At 26.2% G+C, this 10865-nt stretch overlaps 1 protein-coding gene across 1 annotated transcript in view; it reads left to right on the plus strand.

Annotated features, from left to right (window-relative positions):
* The window catches only part of LOC107451316 (dnaJ homolog subfamily C member 4), a 19904-nt gene extending 9539 nt beyond the window's left edge, over positions 1-10365 (plus strand). Inside the window, exons 4-6 of the mRNA XM_071181187.1 lie at positions 783-962; positions 2942-3025; positions 10216-10365. Of these exons, the coding sequence (XP_071037288.1) occupies positions 783-962; positions 2942-3025; positions 10216-10279 (328 nt within the window). The 3' untranslated portion in view covers positions 10280-10365. The remainder of the gene's footprint in view (positions 1-782; positions 963-2941; positions 3026-10215) is intronic.
* The last annotated feature ends 500 nt before the right edge of the window (positions 10366-10865 follow it).

A 10865-nucleotide genomic window follows, 5' to 3' on the forward strand; every position in this document is an offset into this window, starting at 1 on the left:
ATTATTTTATGAGTTATTAAACATCAAAATGGGTCCGGGACTTTATAAACACCCAGTATATATATATATATATATATGCATAGAGATATATATATATAGATATATATATATATATATATATGTATGTATGTAATATATTCATTTATTTGTGTGACTATTGATTCTGTTACTGATTTTAACTGTTTATTCCTTTTATTAATAAACATTTCATATTTATTGGTATTATTAAAAAGAATAATAATTTATTTTCCCTTTTTCAATTATTAGAACTAAAATTATCAAAGGTTGATTTCAACAAAGGAAGTAAAGAAATATTAACTTTTAAAGAAAACAGGAAAAATTTTGCAACAAACTATTTTACATTTGAGGTTTACAATGATATTTTACTGTGATTCAAAATAAATTATTCTAAGATTAATTATTATTTAATTATTTCAAAAGTAATACTTGAATTATAATTATTATATTTTGTCCGAAATTATTATTATTAATGAAATAAGGATATAGAAGCATACCAAAAAAACTTATTAAATGTTTTTTCTTTATACTGTTTTCTGGAGGAACACATTGATTAAAAAATGGTCCCTTCTCATAAAAAATTAGTTTAACAAAAAAACTGTTGGTCTTTTGTTGAAACTTCCTATGAAAACCTGGAAGAATCAAAGAACTTTTTTATAGTAATGTGAATTTTGTGTTTCAGAAGTATATTGTAAAATATTTATCAGTTTAATAATTATTTACTTTTGTATTTTCTATAACAATAATTTTATTGTTTTGTTTAGTGATACATCTACAGAAAATGATTCTTGGTATGAAAGAGATATTTATAAGCAAGAAAGAGAAAATTTCACGCGGCAAAGAGAAAATGCACATATTACTTTTCGTGCCAATCAAAGCTGGATATTAATTGGTTGCTTTGTGCTTGTTGTAGTTGGATACTTGCTGTATTATGCTGCTTATAGGTATTTTTAATATTCATTTAATATTTAGATTCCTTACTTTCAGTTAATAATAATTAGTGTGACAGAGCAATAATTTTATAATTTAGCAAGGAGCATATAATGACTAAATAATTAGGTGTGGTTGAAGTTGGAATTGGTATAATTGACTAATTAAAAATTGTGATGAAAATAGGATGATAAAAATAACAGTTGAAGAAGAAAAACTAGATAATAATTATAATAAAACTTTTATTTAGTATTATTTGCAGAGCTCAAGATACAAATTCTAATTTTATTGATAAGACTTTCTAAGTTAAATAAATTTTGTATAATAATATTAAAAAGGACAGGCCATGAGAGATAAATTCCCTTTGACCTGCCTAATCAGAAGCCAAGTTAAAAAGTGATTGAGTTGTTCACAACAGACAGTTAGGAGCATGGAAGAGATCCAAGGTGATTTATCGAAAGATAACATCGCCAAAAAAAAAAACAAAGCCAACTCCCCTTTATTAGTATTAGGTTTGAAAATACTTAGGCCATCGCGAATCGCCAACAAGACTGTGATAATTAGTATAACCATGTAACTGAAACATTGTTGTGGTTAGAAATGAAGAGTTATAAATAGATTTTTGTTTTCGATTAGGCACAACAGTGAATTACTGAGTCTACATTAGTATTGAAATAAAAAGTTAGCTGTTGCATTGATTGAAAAGAAAAGAATAAAATCTTTTATATTCGCTTTTTATAAATTGTAATAAAAATAAAATAATTGGTTCTATTTATTTAAAATTCGGTTAAGAATGATTTAAAAAAATAAGTTTTAAGAAATTAAAGAAATTTTAAAAGCTAGGAAATATGTAATGCCTATTGTGGCATCACAGAGAAAGTTCCAAAATATGTAATCATCTGAACTAAGCATAGTGAATTAGATTTACAGAAGAGTCTCGATTGTTCGAGTTTTCCATAAATCCGAGCTAGTACAAAAAAAAAAAAAAAACAGTCTTGCTCCTAAACAATGACCAATGCACCCACAACACGGGGAATGATTACTACGATTGGTTTTATGACAATCACGACGACTGAATGTAAAAAAGAAATTAGTGTTTTAAACCCTGAAGTATGTGAACAGTGTGTTTAAATAAAAAAACATTAGACAATTATTTTAAAGTACAATTAACCTGATGCAGTAATATAATGAATATTGTTACTGGATGTAATGTAGTACATGTACTCTGATTTTCTAATGGGATTAATTTTTCTTTAAGTATAATATTAATTAAATGTTGAAATTTAAAAGTTGCTTTATTTCCATTTATTTAAGTATTTATTAAATTGTAAATTTTCGATAATTTATGTTTTCGAAAGTTCAAGATAGGCTTGGTCCCATCCACCTCCAATTATCGACACTCTACTGTATGTGGTTTTTTAATGCTTATTGTATTTAGATATTGTATTATGCATACTGTTCAAATTGACTTGTTCAATAGAAATCAAAAATATTTCAATTAACTGTCTACTTCTCAAACAAATACAAGGTATCAAATTGTTGGTAGCCTTAATCTCTCATTTTTATATTAGATGAAAATTAAAGATAACAGTGAAAGAAATAGCATCCATTACATTAAAATTAGTTTTTTAAGACAAAGCTTGTAACTTTTAAGTGAACATGTATAAAGCATGTTTTTTTAATATACCCTCACTTAAAGCTTGTAACTTTTAAGTGAGCGTGTATTAAAAAAAAGAATTTTTTCGATATAGTAATATTTTGAAAAAATGAAATCAAAATTTGCTATTTTGTTCTTAGTTTTAATATCCAACTTAACAGTTAGACATGAAGTAAATGGAAATCAAGAAACTCATCTGCGCTATTTGTGCATTGCAAAGCTTTTATGAAATAAGTGTCTTATTTTCATTTTATTTCTTTAAAATTTCTATTGCTTGATCTATTATAATTTAATTTCATTATTGAATATTAAATTTGAGTTTTATCTTCGTAATAGCTATGCTAAATCCACTTTGAAGCAAGTAGATGCAAGAAGCAAAAAAATAAGGGAAAATTATGATGCAACTGTACAAAAATCAGTGTAAGTGTGAAATATGCTTTATTACGTTCCTTTGTTACTAATCAGTTTTTAACTGAAGTATTTGATTATCAATTTTATATTTCCAAAGTATTAATTAATTTCCAATTTCTTATGTCATGGCATAAGCAGTTAAACTGTAAAAGAGTGGTTTCCTTTTTATTTTATAATTTTTATTATTTGTTTTTAGTTTTTTTTGTTTTGTTATTGTCTTTTATTGTATTCCTTTTATTTTGTTTTGATTTTTGCAAAATTGTTTAGTTTTATTCTAACTTTCTTGAAGCTGTATGAATAAACTAGTCTTTAGATTTGACTGGCAAAAAGGGTAGACTGTACCAAAATTGCTAAAAATAATTACTTTTTTATTTTTTTTTTCCAGCTTTGATAGAGACCAAACTATAAAAGTGCTTAAAGGTGCTTATTTGCTATTTTCGTTTCTTAAAAGCCCTTAAAGGTGCTTTTTTCATTGGGTGTTTTTAAAAAGTGCTTAATTTTCCCTTTTTCAAAATGAGATTTTTTCTTTACTCTGTTGATTTTAGCTTCGAATTAAGCAAAAAGACACAGTTGACATTGTTCTATTCAACGTTTTAACGATTCATTTAACCCCAATCGATTTCGGAGTATTGTCAGTCCGCAGCCTATGAAAACGCCATTCATTTTACATGATTCAAAATTTCATGATTTTTGGCAATTAACAAAAACAATGCCGAAATTTTTTTTTTTTAACATGACAGTTAAAACAAGATAAATCCGTCAATTGTCAAAAACTTTCCAAACTTTTCTAATTATGATATTTTTTTAAAGTGCTTAAAAATATTTTTTTAATGGTTGAAAAGTGCTTAAAAGGTGCTTATTTTTTGTTGAATAATTTGGCTACGCACCCTGATAAAACAATAAGCAATTTTTGTAAAATATTTTTTGTTTATTTATAATTTATTGAATAGCTTTTTTTGTAAATTTTTCTAGATTCTAAATTTTCATTTGATTTTGTAAAAAAAAAAATTATAATAATATATATAAAAAAAATAAAATTAATGATTTTGTAAGATAAAATTGGTTCATAATTACAGCTCTCTTCCTTTCCTTTTTAATAATAATATTTTAATGCAGTGCTTTCCTTTTTAATAATAATATTTTTATGCAGTGCTTTTTTGTCTTTCGACTTCAATTAATTCTAACGGGTTGATAATTACTCCGAAGATTGGCTATCACTATTAGTGAATTTATCTCGTTTTCTTGAAATACAGGAAAACTACTCAAGTAACTAGTAAAGGGGGTAAGTAGCAAAAAAGGATATATTATTACAACATGATCTATATAGGACAATGGTTGCTACTACAACTACATTAAAAAGTGTAGATGTCTTTTTACAAGAACCTTTTGTCAGTTACGGTTACAATTGACAATTATCGATGCCATCGATCTGTGGTTTCTGATATTTCCACAGCTTCCTTTTTAGTAATAATTTTTAGTTATTTATTAACAAATATAAGACAATGTACTAAAAACTGTGAACTTGATCTCTCCCAAACGTTATAATTGAACTTTTCAAACTATTTTTTGGATCAGGAGCTAAAATTGCTACTTTTACTCACTGTCCAAATTTCAAGATGCTAGCATAAACTGTTCTGAGTTATAGGAGAGACACAAAGACTAACTCATCATTTTATTGTTATAGATTGTGTAGTTATCAATGGGCTTTTTTCTGCCAAAGTCCATCCTTTCGTATTTCTTATAGAATACTTCAGAGTACTTTCTTTTCAAAAATAGACAAAATTTCCTCATTTTTCTGAGTTTTCTGTGTCATGTTTCTGAAGCATAAGTTAGTATAAGTCAAATGAAGCATTTATATAGCTTGAACTTAGTTTTCTGACCCATCTGATGTGATTTTAAATATTTTCTCAAGCCATAAAAACATTTATCAGATTTGATACTTCTTTTTTGCACCCATGATATATACCTTTAGTGATGTTAATTTGCAATTCCAAGTAGGTAAGACTATAAAAAAAATTTCAAGCTTACAAACTTCCATCTCTAAAGCAGTACCCTCTCTTTGTAAATGTCAGATATTTTATCTTTGCAGCATTAACATGTAAATTAGTTTTTCTTGATTGTTCTTCAAGAGCCAAAAAATTCTTTCAGATCACCTTTCTTTCTTGTAATTATGTCTACATCATCAGTATAGGGCACAATCTGTACAGGTTCATTCAGAATGTTTTGCCTTATCTGGCATCTCTTAACTTTTCAAGTGCTATGTTGAAGAGGAATCTGACCAAAGCATCACCTTGCCTAATGCCATTGAACATATCAAAAGGCTGAAAAGTTACTTTGAAATTGTGCTCTCATATTTGTGTCCTGCTGCGTTAATAAGACTAATCTTATAAGTTTGGTTAAGATATAAAATTCTTTCATTGATAAAATAAGTTGTTATCGATCTATTTTGTCATAAGCTGTTTTTTTAAATCTATTAAAAAACAGTAAGTTTCAATTCCAAATTCCACTGTTTTCTCACGGATTTGTCATTGGTTAAATATCTATTCTATTGTAGATCTACCTTTCTACAAGTATGTTTTTTGCTTGCAAAATTCTGTGAGTTTACATTGTTTTGTGTTTAAGGTCATTAATTTTTCCATATTAAGAGTAAGCTAAAAATATAGCTGGAGGCATTTTTTTTTTTTTTTGGCATTTGAAAACTCTTTTTAATGATTTTGAATGATTTTAGTTTTTCTGTCCTACGTGCTTTTGTCTTATATCATTCCTTAAATTCTCAAAATCGCTGTCATTTCTCAACACAAGTTGGTCCATAGCAATCAATGTGCTGTCCATCACACTATTAAAATTCTTTTCATCTGCTGAATATGAAGCAGTTGAACAGTCTTTTGCTCACTTTTAAGACAGTGAAAAAAGTTGCATCATCTATTGTTCTTCTATTCCCTTCTAAAATCAAACTAACAAAATTAAAACTTTCAATTGAAACTTTTTTTTTTAAAAATGACAAAAATCAAAAATTTTAAGTGTTAAAATCCGTTATAGAGGGACAACCACTTCATTACATGAAGAATGTTTTATGTGTTATTTGACACTTTGATTAAAATGTTTGTTGTAAGGAAAATATTTGCTGCTGGGACTTCATTATATTGTAACTCAGGGTTCCCACGGTCCTTAAAAATCCTTAAAAACTGCTTAACTTTTATTTTGAAAAATAAGGGCCCTTAAAAGTACTTAGTTTTGGTACAAGGTTCTTAAAACTGCTTAATTTTTCAGCATCACTATAGTTGATAGAAACAATTTTTCAGTTCAATGTTTTAGGACAAAAAGTCGTTCTCTTATCACCTAGAATTAGATCATGCGCGGAGAATAAAGCATTTTAGAGAGACAAATCAGGATGTGTGTGAGATGGCTACAGGCAAGGAGAAGATAGCATGTCTTAATTATATTTTGGTTCTTTCATTAATATATTGCCTTTTGCCTCGAATGATACTCTATAAGAAGAGTGACATTCTGAAAGAAAAGAGTTGAGTGTGGACAAGGGAAATACTGCAGATGGAAGAGATAGTGCTTTCTTTTTTTTGGGGGGGGGGCAGTTCTAAGGTACTTAAGTAAAAGTAGGAGACCCACACTGATCTTCAAAATTGACAGAATTCTAGAAATTCAGTTCTACTGGTAATGCATCTGCTAATAGGAATAAAGTAAAACCCTAAGAAGAGAAGCATGAGAAAAAGGTTTTGAACTGGAATCCGTAACAAAAATTATTTTCAAAAATCTTGGAAGAATTCAATAAATTTGTATAATATATCAGTGTGTAATAAGTAACTGCAAATTTATTAAAAGCAGCAACATTTTTCAAAATTCATGATTGTACTAAAAATTAGACAAATATGTAATAAAAAGGGTTTGAAAAATCCCATCCCGCCTAGGTTTTATATCAAAAACCTGAGATTTATTGAGTTTTTGATGGAAAACTCAATAAATCTCAAGTTTTGTCAAAAATATTTTAAATTTTTATTTCTGAGTACTAAATAATGCATGATTTGCTCCTAACAAGGAAGTTAAATGTTAGGTAACTATTTATAACTTCTTTTGCTTCAATGTAATTTATTTTTTTAAAGTTTTAGATTGTTACACAGTTAGATTGTTTTTGTTTTTTAAGGATAAGCAGATTGTTATATAAAAATTTAAATCTACATAATTAAAAGATCCCAAGCTTTTTATTATTAATGTCTATTAGAATAAAATTCAAACTTTGATTTTAATAATCATTTTTCTCAGTTAACATTGCCACTTAATATACTGTTTCTTTTTTATATATTTTTTTTAAAGTTTCTATTCAACTTTTGGTTGCTTTAAAATTAGTAAATGTTCTTCGTCTGATTGTTTGGTAACATTAAAGTCAATTCCTAATATCAGTTTTGGTTGGAAATAATTGTAAAGCTCATCTTAAAAGTAAATATAACACATTTGCTGTTGAGGAATAATTTCTAAATGGTTAAGTTACATATTACTTTCAATATGTTTTTCAATAGTTTTTTTCAAAACTATTAATTTACCATAGAAATAAAATATCAAATCATAATAATATTAGAGAGTAATATTAAGAATTATACAGGATGATAAAGAAATATAAGTAAATGTCTATCAATAATGAAAAAATAAATAATTTATAAATATTTGTTTGTTCAGTAACCTTACCAATTTTCTAGCCATAGGAATGCGTTGATACCTTTGAAAAATCATTTTGGACCCTATTATTAATATGTTTCACCGAGAACTATTAAAAAACATATTTAGAACATTATTGTTTGAACATTATAGTTTGAAAATTATAAATCTTAAACATAATTGTATTTTTATTCTCTAAAAATTTTATAAAAATATTTATTGCAGCGAATTTAAGAAAAATATATATATAGTTAAGCCTGAAGAAAAAAAAGTGGAATGATTTAAGGTGCTTAAATATTAGTATAACCCGTTTTTACTTAAAATAGGACTTCATTTGACATGACATACTTAAGAAAACTACTCTCATGCATAACTCTAATTTAACTTCTTATTATTAATTTTTTTATTATTATATACCCGTATAAATGAAACATTTTGTTAATAGAGAAAAAGAATTTTTTTGGCATAATTGAATATTTACCAGNTTGCAAAATTCTGTGAGTTTACATTGTTTTGTGTTTAAGGTCATTAATTTTTCCATATTAAGAGTAAGCTAAAAATATAGCTGGAGGCATTTTTTTTTTTTTTTGGCATTTGGAAACTCTTTATAATGATTTTAGTTTTTCTGTCCTACGTGCTTTTGTCTTATATCATTCCTTAAATTCTCAAAATCGCTGTCATTTCTCAACACAAGTTGGTCCATAGCAATCAATGTGCTGTCCATCACATTATTAAAATTCTTTTCATCTCCTGAATATGAAGCAGTTGAACAGTCTTTTGCTCACTTTTAAAACAGTGAAAAAAGTTGCATCATCTATTGTTCTTCTATTCCCTTCTAAAATCAAACCAACAAAATTAAAACTTTCAATTGCAACTTTTTTTTAAAAAAATGACAAAAATCAAAAATTTAAAATGTTAAAATCCGTTATAGAGGGACAACCACTTCATTACATGAGGAATGTTTTATGTGTTATTTGACACTTTGATTAAAATGTTTGTTGTAAGTAAAATATTTGCTGCTGGGACTTCATTATATTGTAATTATACTGTAGTTCAAATTATGAATGCCTTGCTATATTAAGCGATGTAATATACATTCTAGAAATATGTTTAATTATAAAATAATCATTATTTTTAATTGGTTTATCAATATTAAAATTACAAAACATATGTACCATGAAATAGACTAATATGTTAAAATAGTAGATGAATTTCTGTGTGACTGTTAAAAACCATTATTATTAAGCTAAACAAATGTTTTCTATTTTTATCTTATCGACTATCGCATAAGCATATTTTAGAAGTTGAACAGCTGTTATAAAGTTGTTTTTTTAATATATGTATATCTATATATCTTAATTTTTATTAAGAAATAGATCTAAAATATTTTTATTCATGAAGAATGCATTACATAACAATGTAAGAATGTTTCTATTACATTACATTACCATGCAATTTAAAGAGAAATGTATATAATATTATTTTGTGAATTTTTTTTAAAACAAAATATGTTTAAAATTTAAGGCCATGAGTAAAATGAATTTAAGCTTTCAATTGTTGTTATCTAACTATAAATACAAAAGAATTACATTAAATGATGATAATAAAAAACAGCATCAAATTCACACTTTTGCTGGTTGAACTTATGCTACAATATTTTTTATTTCAAATGAATGAAACAAAAAGTCACTTTTGGAGTTATAATAAATATCAAGTATTTAATTTGAACAGTAAAATTTGAAAGGAAAGGAAGCCGTTTTGCCAGCATGTTTTTGGGAAATACATATTTATACTTTGACTTGAAACTAGGGAGGGAAAAAATTTTGAAATTTCTGTGAATAAATTGATTTAAATATTTAGAATCATTATAATAGAAAATTTTCTCTCCTTAAGATTGAAGGCAGCACTTATAACAGGATCCAGAAGTGATTTATGCTTAGTTTTTTCATATTTTTTTTTTTTCATTTTATTTACTTCCAATCACAGTTATTTATTTATTTACCCATTAACAAAATGAATTTTAAATTATGAAGTTGAAAGCTTTATTATAAAACAACATAACTGTAAGTGAAAAAAAAAGTTACAAGGAAATATAGAAAAAATTTTATTCTTGAACATTTAATGTTTCCCATTTACAACAAAAAAGGAAACAAACATCTAAACGAGCAGAAAGATTAAAAAACTCAGTTTAACTAGACACAAAATCTTATTTTATAATATGTTAATTTTTAGATATCTTCAATGTAAATTGTTCTTGAAGGAATGATCTTAATTTGTAATTTTATAGTTGTTATTAAATATTCACTGTAGAAATTGCAAAATGCTGCACGCTCTTATTATTATTTGCCATTATTATTATATCATCATTATCCATGTTGTTATTGTTTACCAATTATTCATAGTTTGTTTTTATTTGTGTTCAATTTTCTAGTCTTTTGTTTTTCATGGCTGCTTTTCTTAATTCGCGGCTATTTTTATCCTTACGTTGTTTAGGTGCTGTATGAAGTTATTTATTATTTTTTCCTTTATTTCAGTGAAAGTGGAAGAGAAAAATTATTTGAAAGATGGAAAAATCGACTTAATAAACCAGATGAGTAGATAGAAATATTGTGTGTAGTGATAGAATGAAAATATTTTCTTGAATGTTGAACTATTTGTTTTTAATAAAATTCTATTTATTTTTATTTTATATTCTTCCTGTTTCCGCACCATTCCATCATGAATTATGAATTTATTGTTCTTTCCTTTTGATTTGTTAGTAAGTAAATTATAAAAATGTTGGGAGACACAATATTTTCGAGTTACATATAAATGGTTATTTTGTGGATTTCCAAAGTAACAAGATACAATATTACAAACAGAGTATGTTCAGTCTTATAATCTAGTGCGAAACGCTTAGTAGATTTTTATATTCATTAACTAGAATGAAAGTGTTTTGAACAGTATATGTCCAGTCATAGTCTATAAAGAATATTGGCCAGATCATAAACATTAGTATCTTTTTTGGAAGAGGACCGCTTTGATTTCATTTTTAAAAAAGGGGGATGCAATACTATATACAATTTGGTTAAATAATTTACTTTCTCTATTTGTAAAATTCACTCAAGCTTTTGTACAACAATAAGCAGAGGTAATTTCTTTACTTAATCTCAATGCTTGTTATACCAGAATCAGCCAAAATTAT

The sequence above is a fragment of the Parasteatoda tepidariorum genome, chromosome 5, assembly GCF_043381705.1.
Source record: "Parasteatoda tepidariorum isolate YZ-2023 chromosome 5, CAS_Ptep_4.0, whole genome shotgun sequence".
NCBI classification, from domain to species: Eukaryota; Metazoa; Arthropoda; class Arachnida; order Araneae; family Theridiidae; genus Parasteatoda; species Parasteatoda tepidariorum.